This window comes from Opisthocomus hoazin, chromosome 15, assembly GCF_030867145.1.
Source record: "Opisthocomus hoazin isolate bOpiHoa1 chromosome 15, bOpiHoa1.hap1, whole genome shotgun sequence".
Lineage (NCBI taxonomy): Eukaryota > Metazoa > Chordata > Aves > Opisthocomiformes > Opisthocomidae > Opisthocomus > Opisthocomus hoazin.
The window spans coordinates 16,452,474-16,467,178 of NC_134428.1; the positions used below are offsets into that span (position 1 = coordinate 16,452,474).

General features: G+C 49.9%; 1 protein-coding gene across 4 annotated transcripts in view; it reads right to left on the minus strand.

Annotated features, from left to right (window-relative positions):
* Positions 1-1,164: 1,164 nt before the first annotated feature.
* The window catches only part of SYT17 (synaptotagmin 17), a 39,330-nt gene continuing 25,789 nt past the window's right edge, over positions 1,165-14,705 (minus strand). Inside the window, exons 8-9 of one of the 4 annotated variants that reach the window (XR_012765636.1) lie at positions 2,784-2,943; positions 2,280-2,362 (exon numbers count right to left, since the gene is read on the minus strand). Coding sequence is in view for 3 of the 4 variants with exons in the window: in XM_075436712.1 (XP_075292827.1) it covers positions 2,166-2,362 (197 nt within the window). In the remaining variant the exon portion in view is untranslated. Of the gene's footprint in view, positions 2,386-2,783; positions 2,944-3,364; positions 3,759-14,705 lie in introns of those variants that run through there. The other 3 variants (XM_075436712.1, XM_075436714.1, XM_075436713.1) reach the window with 3 other exon arrangements.

Below are 14,705 nucleotides of genomic sequence, written 5' to 3' on the forward strand. Positions count from 1 at the left end.
TGACACACCGACATCTGCCCAAACATGCACTAAGCTTTTTTTTTTCGCTTTTTAAGACTCACCTGTCCCTAACTGTAGCAGCCAAACAACAGAGGCGAACTAGGCATATATTGTTTTCTGTTTTAAAATCAACATGTTAAAAGCACGGGCAATAATGGGAGTTCATTCCAGGCTGCATGTGATGAACAGTGGGGAGGGAGATGACGACTGCCTGCCCCGCCGCGTGGCAGCTCCGGACAGGCTCCGCTCTCGCCTCCAGCTTCAGAGTGGCCACAAGCAAAGGCAAAGATTCCCACAGCACCCAGCTCCAAGTCCCTGCCCCAAACACCTTGATCTTCACAAGGCAGTTCTCCTGCTTCCAGCGAGGAGCAGCCAGGGCAGACGGAGAGCGCGGTGGTTTGCTTCTCTCCCGAGCAGGCGATGGGGACGCTGGGGACCGGCGTGGCCGTTGGCAGGCTCTGCACCATGGGGTGCATGGAGGGGGAGCAGGCCATGGGCCCAGGCCACTGCCCAGCAATTTCGCAGGTGACCTAGGAAGCGGGACACAGCCAGAGCCTGTGGCTCTTCCCTGCCTCCCCTCTTTGATCACAGCAGCACCGATGGATGTGGTGGCAGAGCCGGCCCTTCCACAACACCCCGTGGCTTTCCAGCCCGACGCGGATACACACTGCCAAAGACAGAACAGAACCTTCCTTCTCCAAAACAAAGACGTGGAAGGACAATAAAGCCATGGGCCAGGCCCAGCTCTCTTCAGGGCAATGTGCTTCTGGTTTGATTTCCTGAATGGGCTGTAAGCAAGACATGGATTTTTATGCAGTCACAACATTGATAAATCAAGCAATAAAAATAAATAATAACGAGGGGCCTGCTCCTGCAAAGAACTGAGACCCAGAGCCCGGTGCAGAGACTTTGACATGTCGAACCCCCAGTGCGCTGGGTGCACTCTGGTTGGGAATCACGCACAGCCAGACCAATGTACTCACTCGCTCATGATCGACCTGCACCAGCAGGTCCTCAGTTCCTTTTAAATTACTCTTGGTTCGTCTGCAGTGAGTAACAAGGGGTAAACTCCAACATTTTGGCTTTTCTTATGCCATAAACATAAAAGATGGAGCTCAACACAAAGCTGAATTCTGCTAACAAGTATCAGCCTAGTCTACGTAGCACAATTAAATAGAGTTTTATTTTCAATAAATATACAATCTCCATCATACCAGACAATATGCTGTGAAAAAATAAAACATACAGAAGCAACCAACACGACAGCTTGACCGTAGCTTAAGTTCACTTGGTTACCTGGAGAACTACCTGGGTTAACACACATAACACAGAAAGAGCCACTGCAGTCTGTGAGAGAATTAAAATTGTGTATTTTGGGTGGTCTTAATTGCAAAAGTCCCCGCAGCAGGTTTCTTTTGCTCAACACAGGTTTGAAAAGACATGAGCTGGCTTTCCCAGTACAAATGCAATTGGAAATGTTTACTTTGCTATATCATCACTGTATCTACTTGACACATACAGACTGCTATCGAGAGTGGCAGGTCTCAACCACTGATGTGACATCGGATCCGTTTGACGCGGGGCTGCATGGCCACACGTGTGCCCCGGCACACAAATGCACGCATACATACTAACAGGAGCTTAATTCTGTTAAAACTAGTACGAGGACAAAACTGGAGTCAGAATCGATTTCACCACAGGTTCTACCGTTTAAAAAAATATTCTAGCCTAATTACCACTTTCACCAATGAGAGCACACAGGTACTTATATCTCCGAGAGGATGAGCCATGGATTTGGACTGGAAGGACAATGGAGGCAACTCCCAACTCTTCCACCCGCTCAGGGCTTCCTGCGGCACCTCCACGCACAGCCCACGCCGCCCAGCCTTGCACTCCGCTGCGCAGGATGCAAACAGCCGAGCAGTGCCAGGTGCGAGTGGCGAGAGGTCCGGCCGGCCGGGCCGCTGGTGGCCCTGGGGGTACGGCCAGGACCCGGTGGGACATGGTTCGCAGAGGCCAGCACAGCCGGTTGGGTGCCGGCAGCCGCTTCAATCCAACGGAGCTGCTGTGGGGTGCGTGTAAGGTGTGAGGTGGGGTGTTTCGGTTGGTGGTTTATTTTTTTTCCTCGTCCGCCCACTTGGTCTGGCTGCTGTTAGTCGCCCACCTCATGTTACCTCCAGGGATGCTGGAGAGACACGGTCGCACTCCTCGCGGGACCGCAGGCTGTGCCACTGCTCCACGGCCGTCCGGTGTGCATTGAGCATGCGGCGCCAGTGGTTGGACTCGGGAGCACCTGTCGAGTACTGCCCGATCACAATCCTCCCGATGAAGTCGTTGCTGCTCTTCACATTGTGCCCGTACGCTGGGGAGAGCAGACAGAGACACCTGTCAAGGCAAAAGCATCGCTCGGCCACCCGGACCTCTGGCCCTGGAAAGCCAAATGTCCTGCCAACGTCCCCTCACGCAGCACACCAGACAGAGTAGGTGAAGTAGAATCACAGAATGGTTTGGGTTGGAAGAGACCTTAAGAACATCTAGTTCCAAACCACCTGCCATGGGCATGGACACCTTCCACTAGACCAGGTTCCTCAAAGCCCCATCCAACCTGGCCCTGAAGCAGAATGACTTCATGCAAAGAAATGCCAAAAGCTCTGCCTGGGCATAGTGAAATGCTGAAAGCAGCCAAGCAGCTCACGCCTGGGTAAATGAAGAAGCAGCACCTCAAACTGTCCTCCTCCAAAAGCAAGTGTCACAAACTGTTCCAGTGCTCATCGCCAGCCTACCTGACTCAGAGACAGGAATCACACACGTACAGGCTCAGCGGGATGTTTATTCAGAAACAATTTTCCATAATTATTGCTGCAGCTACTTGTTAAAAGTCCAGGAAAGCAACCGAAGGAGGACATCAACCCAACGCCCCGTCCTTTGGATTAGCCCAGTCTCCTGGAACAAAAGATCACAGACAGCAGGAAACTCTAATGATGGGCCTGATCCCAGGAAAGGCTGCACGCTCCCACTGGACAGGAGCAAAAGCACTTCGTGTTCTGCAAATTAAAGTCCGGCCTCGGCCCATTATAAAAGTTGAACAAAAAGTCTGTGCAAGCTGAAGCCAGCATATCCACAGGCACTGGCTAGAATATTCAGGATTAAAAAATCTCCTCAGGAAAGAGTGATTTTTAAGAACAAATGTCTGCAGGGGGCTCCAAATCCACCCAGGCTTGTGCGGCAAGAGCAAGTTCAAAGGAGCAGTGCAGCCTGGCCTGGAGCCCAGCGTGGCCCTGCCAGCAGCACCAGCTCTGCAGGGCTGCTGGAAACCAGGGCTGGCAGCAAAGCCACACGGGGACCCCGGGCAGCAGCACCCCTGATGCAGCACGCACCCTTCCAGGCAGGCAGGACAGAGAGCACCAGGCGCTCCACCTCGCTGCCAGCGACACATCTTCGTCAGACTGTGTATTTCCCACTATAGTACATCCCGTGATTAATTAGTACTATTTTAGTGTGCTGCTCGGTATCTCTGCCATCACCGTACTCTGTGACAGCTGGTTCCTCGTATGCAGTCTTGCTCTGGGTGACTCAGGTGCCGCCCGCCAGCGCAGCCCCAAAATAAAGCTGCACAAGGTTACATCTTGCTTTACACCTTCTGACAGCTCTGACACACAGTTTATGGGCAGAGAGGCTTCTCCGCATCAAATTACCTGGGGATATTTTTGGTAACAGCAAATCTTCAAATGTCCCAATCATTTCTCCAAATAAGTCCACTAAAAAAAAAAATTACACAGCAACTCAGAGCACTGTAAGTCTCCCTTCAAACCACAGTTAAAAATGAATTGGGGGAACATCTGCCCTTTAGGAAGATCGCATCCCTGCTGCGTGTCGCCATCAGTTACCTAGGGGTGATGCCATCGGCTCTCTGCGACGTGCTGCTGAGGAGGTGCCCCTGCCAAGAGGCCAGGCTGCTGTTGGTTGGAAAGGCCACCTTTTGAGGATGCAGTGAAGAATTTTAAGCCATCCATCTCCAACTAGTACACAGCCTGCCAGAGTTATTAACGAGAGCTCCTACAAGGCAATGGATCACAAGTGTAGCTAGCATGGCTACGCTATGATTTATTATCCTAGTGAACACAAACGTTGAGATAAAATCACATAAAAGTACCCCCAAACCAAATGCCTCCCTAATTTTTTATATAGGATTTTTTTTCCTTTATTTTTTTTCCATTCTTTTTTTCAAGAACGAAAGATGAAGCCTAATCCTGGGAAACAATAAGAAGTAATTTAAACCAAGAAGTGCTAAAGGCCATCAATTAGTCACAGGATAAATTAACAGTGGGGAAGCACCCCAGGCATACTAATTCTTCAAAAATAATCCACGTCAGGATTGTAAAATGAGTAGGTGTGCTGACTAAAGGGCCCTGTTATTTTACTGTTGATCCGAGTATTTTCAGTTCTTATAAAGCATCTTGCTAATCTCATCGTGTCAGGTAATTAGCATGTTGATTCCTTTGGGGCATTAATGGGCTAATCATACAAGCATTGTTGCTTCTGTCAGTAACTAGTTTAGATAGCACAGAGGTAGACTTATTGCTGAAGAACAGGGAAGACATCTTCCAAGGCCAAACGCTTATTCACACACAGACTGTAAGAGGTGCCACTAGATCTGACCCCAGGTTTACAAACTCGCAGCTTCACTGGAGCAGCTTTCTCAAAGGATGAGAGGTCTTTGTGTGCCAAAAATTCAGCTTCACTCATCAGTTCACGAGCCTTCAAAACTCAAGGACATGCTTTCTCGGAGGCCAACTGCTTTATTCCACTCCTGAAATGGCCAGTATTTGCTGAGCAACTTTGCTGATGGTTGAGCTGCACAGAGCTGTTGTGCGGACCTTACCCTGGAGAAGGTGCTCTAGTTAGTGTTGTGAAAATAAGCTTTTCTCTTTGCTCACATTCAGGAGCACAATTTTTCCTGTTGCTGTCACTGGTTCTTCCAAGAACAGCTTGGAAAGGAAAACTGTAGGAACCCGTAAGCCCAGGTGAGAAGCTGAAAGCAGAGGCTGGCTGTGTCGCTGGTGCTCGCTGCACCGGGCTGAGCTGTTCTGCACTGTGGGCTCCCGTCCTGGTGCAGGGACGGGGAGCAGCTCTGCCCGGTTCCTTCCTCTGCTGCGGCAACCACTTCTCAAACAGATGAGGAACTGTTTCCTTGAAAGCCAACAAGCATGCACTAGCCGTTGCTCTTATCACACTATTTACACTCATGTCTGACACTTGGGTCTGCTCCAAAGCCCAGAAGTGGCGGCTAACATCCCATTCCAGCTACAGACCCCATTGTACCACGCACGCACCGACCAGGACATCCCAAAATGACAATTTTTGAAGATGTGAGGCAAGCTGCACGCCATTCCAGAGCTGACCTGGAAGGGACCTGCCAATGCAGCCAGCACCCACGGGGAGACCCGGGAGCCCCCTGAGCAGGAAAGCCCTGCAGAGCTGTGGAGGGGCCACCAGCCTGGGGGTGGGCAGGCTCTGATGGAGCCCCTCCGCTCTTCACACACACATGCACGCAGCAACCCACGCACCATGGCTATAGTCCCACCTACACTGGAGCCAACTCCACACAAGCTTGTGCCTTCAGCCTCAGCAGTAAAAAAGCTCCTGCTCTTTCCTTTCAGCTTTGTCCACAACAGGCAGAGGTGGAGAAGCTCCTGTGGTCCAGCCCACAGGACAGCAGCTGGGTGCTGCACCATGCTCTGAGGCCAGGGTATGGTACAAGTGGACCAAGCTGTGTTACCTGATGTCTGAGCATCCCCTTCCAGAATCTGAAAGGAGCTCAGAGTAGATTTCAGATTAAATCTGCTCTTGGCCGCAAAAAACAGTAACTCTGTAGAGCTGCTCAGAAGCAGAACATGAGGTAATTATCATCTGGGGTTTTCAGACTGACCCAGACTCTGGCTATGGACAGGTAGACACTGCTTTCCATTTAAGAAACCTATTTTCCTGACGGAAACTACACACCTGATCTCATGAGCTCTTTTTCTGACATTGCAGTAATTCACACAATAGCAACATCCATTTCCAGGCCAACACAGAGCAAAAAGCAATTAAGGAAGCAGAGGTCAAACCAATTCCTTCTGCAGCTGCTCTTTATGGAGGGATTCATTCGGAAACAGAAAGGCTTCTTTAAAAAAAATCTCTTTCTAACAGAAGTGCTGAAATCTAAAAGAAAATGGGGTTCACTTATGTCCATTAAAAGGGATGAATTCTTTAGAACGACCAATACAATGTAAATAAAACATTTTCATGTTATATACTTATTGGTGCAGCACTCTTCAACAATCCATAGCCTGGGTGCTACATGATACTTTTCTTCGGGGTAGGGCCCATGTCCCCTGCAGGGCTCCTGCAGAGGAGGGGTGGCTGAGTTGCACCCCCAGCCCGGCTGCCGTGCTCCCGGCAGGGCCGAGCAGCATGGCATGGTGGGCACCAGGCACTGCACAGCCCAGAGCTGCATCGCAGGGGTGGCAGGGACTGCCAGGAGATGTGATGGGACTCGGACCTCCAACATTTGGCTCCAGGTGCAACTCCAGCCTGAGCTTTCCCATGTCTCCTACCAACCTCGCTCACAGAGAATTGATTTTCACCCACTGACAGTTTTGCCTGTCGCTACCTAATCCGGCACTCGCCGTGAGGTTGCCTGGGTGGCATCAGCCCTAGCACTGGATCCAGCCAAAATGCCCTTTCCCTTCCCCTTTGCCTCTACACTGAGACTTGCAAATCGAGTATCTGCAAAGAGCATGACTGCGAAGTATTTGTGATTTATGAGTTATGTGCAGTAGTAAAATTTAAGCTGGTATTTCAAATATTAATTCTTCCTTTGACTGGACATATTAGCAGCCTTGAAATGCCCAGGAAGCAGCACTAATTCAGAAAAACTTTCTTAAGCAAATTTCAAGGCTATCAGTACCACCCATGTGCCAGGCGACAGGCTTTACACAGAAGCACCTGGCTCAGCTGCGGTCACAAATCATCTGCACCTCCTGCAAGCCCGCTGCCAGACATGCCCAGGAGTTACTCAGCAGTTGTGGCCACTCTGCTACACTGAGTAGAGCCGCACTGCGCCTCTGCTGCCGCCTGCAGCTGCCGGAGCCCCTGCTGCAGCCTCAGGGAGTAACAGGCAGAGAAATCTCAGTGCACTGGCACGGGTGGGAGCTCCGGCACAAGTAATTTAACTCTTCTTCAGTCACCTACATCAGTTACCTGCAATGCAATTAAAACCATTTAACTCGAGAGAAGAAAAACAGCAAGCAGGAACGTGCCTGTTTTTCAACTGTGCTCTCATTCGGGCTAGACATCAAGCAGAACATCTACACTAAGTTTACATTAGTTTGCCACTAGCTGATTTACAGCACACCACCATCCACTCTAACAAACTGCCCCCACAGTTGTTCCCTTTTTTTATTTTATTAAATGCAATTTAGTTGCATCCTGCATATTTTGAAAGGCCTTAAATAACGGAGCACCCCTCGGTGCGGCTCACGCGCACCCCTCTGACACACGATGTCGCAGCCCAACACGCCAGCCCGCTGTGGCCAGGGGCATCTCCCAGCACAGCAGACACAGCTGCAGGACCCAGCTCCCCAGTGGAAGAAACCCCCAAGGAATGAGAAGGCCTTGGCCTTTTCCTTTCCACTACAGGATAAAGTTGTTCAATCTAAATACGAGGGAGCAAAAATCCAGCTTAATTTTTATAGCTGGTCTAGGAGAGAACGCTGGATGCCTGGTGTCAATCATCAGGCATGAGAGTTGTTTAAATAATCCTACCTGCTATTATATACCTGCAACGGCTGCTGCCACAGCCTGTAAAAGTTCCGTCTGACTCCCTTGGCGCACCAGGCTAGGAACTGAATGTACACCTACATGGTAAATATTCTCACTGCAAGGGCTTTGCGGCACAGGCACACCTAATCCTGCAGCCCAGAGACGCGACGGCAGCCCTACAGCCACGCTTGCCGCCGGCTGGCGTTGTGCTGTGAGCTGCTAAACCCCCACCCAGAAACCTTCAGCCATCAGCATCCTGCTCCAGCGGCCACGCTGCGCCTGAAGCGGCCTCAGATTACAGTCAAACCAGGGGAAAAGGGAAAAATAAGCAACGACGTCTGCGAGGTGGCACATGGGCGACTGAGCGGCAGGGTCTCCCTGAGGACACCGGTCTCACCAGACCATGGGGTCTCGAGGAGGAACCACAATCCTGTTAGCAGTGACTCATCAGCACTCGCTGCTCTTCCTCACTTCAGCCTCAGGGCTTGGCAGGGTCTCAGAAAGTGCCGCATGTCACACGCTTGCACCACGCACGCAGGCAATGCTTCGTCCCCTGTCCTTCGCAGGCAGAAACCAGTGCCCAGCCACTTCTACACCGGCCTCTGAGCTCTGCCATCAGCTAGTGGGTCTGAGCTGTCAGGTTAAGCGGGTCTGAAAACTACTTTTGAACTGCTTGACACCAATATTAAAAAGCTGTTTAGCACAAAGAGGGTGCTGGTAGGAGCCGGCAGCAGCAGGACTAATGGTGCACATTGCCAAGGTCACAGGTATGGACCAAATTCTGCCCCTTGCTCCTTGAGTGTGACCCATAATATTTAACAGAGAGGACAGAAAAGCACAGGAGAAGATGCAGTGGTTTCACATTTATCAATGCAGCCTCCACCAGGCTCTGATGCACACATAAAACTCAATTCCCAGCACCTCCTCTGTGAGGCTGCTCCCTGCACCATCTGCGCCTGCCCAGCTCAGAGGGAACTGGAACCGCTTGAGCACGCGGCCAAATCCCAGCCACACACAGATCCGCTGCGGCTCCGGCATCCAGCATGGAAGAACATCACCACACCAAGGAAACCGTCTGTGGAAAAACAACCCCCTCCTCGCCCTCCTGCCAGGGCAGCCCCTGTGCTGCGGCCGGGTACCCTGCAGGCGCACCCATCGCTGCGCCCTGAGCCTGGCGTTTGGCTGGTCAGGGTCTGGCCTCAGGCACGGAGAGGACAGTCCTGCAGGGCAGAGCAGGGACCCAGGGAGCAGGGGAAACGCAAATGCAGAAGCCTGTCTTGCAGAGATCTCAAGGACACACAGGGATGACACCTCATGAAATGATCTCATCAAGAGAAACTGGAATAGCGGACTGGATGCATCTATTGGACCAGCCCAGAGGATAGTGAAAAGGAGTATCTACAGCTGGCTTTTTCCACCTCCAATTCCCCCCTTTGTTTTTTTAATTGCATCTTAATTCTCCACACTATGAGCCCCAGATCCAACAAAGCACATCACAGAATCACAGAATCACAGAATGTTCGGGATTGGAAGGGTCCTCTGTGGGTCATCCAGTCCAACGCCCCTGCAGAAGCTGGGTCACCTACAGCAGGCTGCACAGGAATGGCTTCATGCGTATTTACACACCTCATACGAACAGGCTCCAACACCAGCGCCATACAGCACCTGCAAACAAAGGCAGGGATGGCCGGACAGCAGACGCAGGCTCTGCCAGCACGTTCATGCCTCTCCTCTGACGGCCATGGGTCCAGCACAGGCATTTCATCTCCAGACACCGTTCTACCACCCAGAGCGGCTACTGCCACTGAGATGTCTCCTCATCTGATACACAGAAAGATTACACCCTTGTGAGACGTTGGAACAATTTCTTTCACCACAGCATGAGCCAAGCAAGATGACACGCTGAGGTCGAGAGAGGCATGACACTGCTCATACTAACGGGCTTGGCAAAATGAGCAAGCGCTGACAATCAGCCTGGAGAGCGGAGGGTTTATTCCTTTCTTTAGGAGAAAGAGAGTAGAAAAAAAATTCCAGAGAACAGTTTCTGCCACATCTGCAATGAGGTACAGTTATTAATTAAGTCAGTCCACTTGAAGAATCTAATTTTGCCTTCTAAGCAAGCAACAGATTGGCTCAGGAAGCGTCAGCATCTTGTTGCTCTCCTCTCACCAGGATTAATAGTGTTTCACTCCTCCTTGTTAAAGCAGCGAGTCTGCTGCAAAAAGCCAAATCCATCCCTAGAGCATCTTCCCCGAGTGACCCCGAACCAGGATGGGGGCTGCAGGACCCCACTCAGCGTCTGCGACTGACCCTCGCTGCTGGCTCTGCTGTCACCAGCTCCAGGCTGACAAACAACACCTATCACAGAGACCAGGAAGCCACAGATTGGGATCTGGAGGATGGAGAGCAACAGGCACCTTCCTCCTCCCAGAAGGGCTTCAAAGGCTGTGCATCATACCCGCTGCGGAGAGGCTCTGCCAGGCAGGGCGGTCTCCAGGAGGCCAAGGTCTCCTGCTGCCAACACATCCCCCCATGCCCCCCTCCCACCACCCCAAGAGCGCAAGATGTCCTCACAAGACATGCTGAGTCACCTCCTGTGGCCACAGAACCTGGAGCAAAGCAGCCAGGATGGTGGGAGGTGCTGGCCAGGAGCACTCTGCTCTCCCCAGACCCAAGCACGGACCACATGGTGTCCGGTGCATAAATACATGAAGTATTTTATAATGCCAGACACAAAGGACAAATTCTGATCTAAATTAAACAGGTATAAATCCCCAGAAAATCCAGTGCTGACATCAATGTTTTTTTCTTTTTCTTCCTCTTTTGCTATGATAGGATTACACAGGTTTAAGCACAGATTAGATTCTGCTTCTGAGCTCCAGAGGTGAAATATACAGACACTCCAGTACTTCAGAAACACACGTCTAATAGACTACAAGAAACTATTTTCTAGCAGCAAGTTGCCTAATTATCTATCCATCTAAGAGATGTTACAGAGCCCAACATGACAGCATTTCAAAATGGAAACCACTTCGTCCTCCTGCATTCCAGCATGGGAGAACAAGCAGTTTCATTTGCCTCATATATTGGAAAAGATTTTTTTCCCTTTTGTGTGCAAAAGACAAAGTGCCTGAATATTTTTTTGTTGGGAAGAAAAAGCTATAGGAGAAAAGAGGAATGACCACCTGAAGCAGCAAGTCAAAATGTAAATGCGTAATGACCCCAAACGTATCACAGTTTCCATCCCTGCAAATGGGCACCTAAAGATGATGCTGGCATCTGAAGGTCATGCTTTCACACAGCCCAACAAATCAAAATTCAGGTGTAATTTCTGGAGAAGCCTGAGGACAAAACCATTATCAGCCTTCAACCTACTCAGCTAATTGGGACACTTGGAAATCAGCCTGGTAATTAAAAAAAAATACCATTGAAAAGCCTCCCTCTCTCTGCATCCCATTCATGGAACTTTTACAAACCTTGTGCAGGGCAAGCAAACACCAAAAGCATTACCTTGTGTCCAACACCTACACCATGAGTCTGACCACCAGAGCTGACAGGAAAAAAATTAATAGTTTTAAGGTTTAAGGAACTTCAGTGGTCTTCTCCTCAACCAGGACTCAAGCCACCTGGAGGCCCAACTTTAAGACTCATCCAGAATGAATCTTAGTTTTATTTCCAGCCGTGGTGAGCAAGTGTGGGTCTGTGAGCTGTAAGCCTCTGGCACAACAGTTTGTCCCTCCACCTAACCTGCACTCGCTCGGAAGGTGAGGTCTGGAGCTGATGACCACCTTCAGCTCTGGCCCATCTCCATACAGCCTTTTCTGCCAGGTCACGACTGCTCTCCCTCGCCACATCTCCACCACTAACAACTGCCCCAGAAACTGGATCAAGAGCACCCCAAAACATTTTCTATCAAACATCCAAAAAATGCTCATTAGACAACACACAAAACCAAACTGGCCTGTACCAGAGCATCTCCAACATCCCCAGAGTGAAGCACAACAACGGGCCAGAGCTGTGCTCACCAGGGCTGTCTGTGCCATTAGCAACCATTTATTCCAGATACAGAAACATCCCAAAACATCCACCTCCAGCAAGAACTCAGGAGTTCAAGGAAGACCCAGTTCCTCTCCTCTCAAGTTGTAACATCACAAAGGAATGAATATGCGCAAACAGGCAGTATTTCTTCAAAAAGAAAATATTTCAGTGAAAGCAAACCAGACCAAACTACCCAGAACCGCACCATTAGCAACACACACTAACAATGACTTTTCTCCCCTCTAAAAATTCAAGCTTCATTAAAAGGTCCTTAAATTTTCCCGAAGGCCAAGGGAAAGGGAAAATGAGCCAACAGAGGAACCAGGTATATTGCTATTGCACAGCAATCTGTTATTTTAATCAAGTACTGCCTATTAACTGGAAGTTAATGAGAGCCCTGGGATAAAGCATCAAAGTGATCCAGGGGTCTGAAGACACGCGTTGTTACAGCACTCGGTGCAGGGAGATGCTTGATGGTATCGTCAGCGCTCCTCTGCAGCAGCCGTTGAAACCACGGGTGTAGCTGTGTGAAGTCTCACTGTTCAACAACGCTCTCTCAGGAACTCAAATACTTAAAGAAATAAAATGTAAAAATGGGTCCTAAATCTTTATATAAAACAGAGACACAGTCTGTTTTTAAAACATATTGAAAAGTGAAGAGAATCACATAAAATCCTACAAATGGTTCAGAAGAGAGAGTGCGTGTGAGCTGTGTCCTCAGCCAGTCCTTACGATGCAGGTCTCACCAGCTGTCACGCATGTATGGAGGCCGATCACTCCATCACCAAGCAAACCCTGCCCCGGCCCCCTCCCCTCCCCTGGGCAGAGCATCCTGTCCTGCTGGAGCCATGGCCACCTTTCACACAGGAACAGTGCAGTGAGACCAGCCCCACCACCGCTCCCCACCAGATACCATCAGCCCGATGCTTGTCCCGGCTCTGGCTACACTCTCGGCCAGATCAGACGGCAAAGCAGATGTTTCTCTCTGCATTTGCACAGATGGTACGCAGAGCACGAAAATGATTCTTCCCTCTTTGGGCCCTCTGCTTGCTTCACAAGTTCTAAAGATCCTGTTGCCTATACACATGCAAGAGCTTATTTTGATGGTGAAAGACACACACAGCCACCACAGGACCTCGGGGAGATATATATTCCCTAACTGTGAGAGCTGAAGTTTGTATTTTTTATGGTAAGTGATCAAAAGATGTTAACGAGTCACCAAGATGTGGTTTGCCCTGGAGCACTGGTGGTTTTTATTGGGCCATCTGGGCTTTACTGCAATGCAAACAGCATTACTGATGATCGTTATTAACAACATTATAATCATTAACAAAATACCGCAGTGCTCGGATCTCAGGTGTCATCTCACCTCCTGCTGCACAGCCCAGGCCTTCCGAAGGTTAGGCTGGGATTCAGAGGACAGCCTGCCCAAAATCCATCAGCAGAGAGAGCACGGGGTCTCTAGGTGCCCAACATCCAGCCCTTCCAAGCACACACGCTGCAGTCGCACCTCAAACAGCCCTTTTTTTCTGCTTGGAAATGACCTTGGGCAGCAGCTGACATCCCTGCTGCCAGGGCCAAACTCCACCTTCCCCTCACAATAGGACAAAGAGTAATTAACACCTTTGCTCATGGGTATATGTGGTTAGAAGAACATACTGTCTTTCAAAGCCTGCCCCATTTCTATGCAATAGGTGAACCCATGACTTGCACTGGAGCAGAAGGCGGCACATGGGGGATGTGCGTCAAGTTGCCAAAAAACCAAAAAAGTGGAAAAAAGAACCACCCAAAAAAGTGCATTTCTTTTACAGTATGTATATGGATGCTCATTAGCTAGACATGTTTGATGGAGTAAATGAAAATCAAACATCATCTCCACTAGCTGTTGCCTCACTCATCTTTTTTCTGTCAGGACGTTAGACTTCTTGTGAGTACCAGGTGCTTTCCTCGTTTTAGATTCTTTTGGTGAGAAGCCGTGCACAGATGATACTTGTAGCAGTGATCCTGACCCTGGATGCCTCCTCCCGCAGAGGACATCTCCACCTGAGCTCATCCCACCTCATGTCAGGCACTAAACTGGGACAGGTGAGATAGTGACAGCTCCAGTAAGCATCTAAGGCAGGAACAGAGGGGAAGGCAGAAAGACAGCTTGTACAAGGTGTCCTTCACTGATGTGGAAGGAGAAGCATTTTGGTCTGTAAATGACAATAAATTACAGTGTTGAATCCCAGCATGCTTAAGGAGGAGGAAAGATCTAAGACCAAGCCCACCCCCCCGAAATCTTGGCTAGCGCAGAGCTCACCCTCTGCACCCCATCTTGGAGGCACCCACTGCCTGTCTCCTAGTCCAGCTGCACTTCAGCCCTGCGTTCGGTCCAAAGTCCAGCTCTCCAGAGCACCACCAGGAAAGCAGGGAGCAGAAGGGTGCTTACAGAAAACCATCCATCCGCAGTGTTTGTGCACACAGTCCTCGCTAACGTCGCAGCAAAAAGGTGCATAAATTCTTACTACAGTACGCTAAACCCAGACAGTTTGATTCAAGATGCACAGGAGAGAAATACACAGGGGAAAAAGAAATTTAATCTTTGTCTAGATAGTGCCTTCCTTTGCAGCATGGTACCAGCCACGCAGAGGCAGCCAGCAGCCTCAGCTGATAGGGACTGGCACGACTCCACTGCTTTCCAGTGAAGCTAAGCCAATGTAAAGACAGCTGCACACTGGGTCCAAAATATGAAGCCACAAAAAAGGTTCCTTTAAATTATTGAAGATCTACTCACTTCTGGCTCCCGTGACTGCTTTTACAGCTCTCTCTCCATTCAAAGCATCATCACCCACCCTTCAAGCAGGATTATTTTCCTTTTC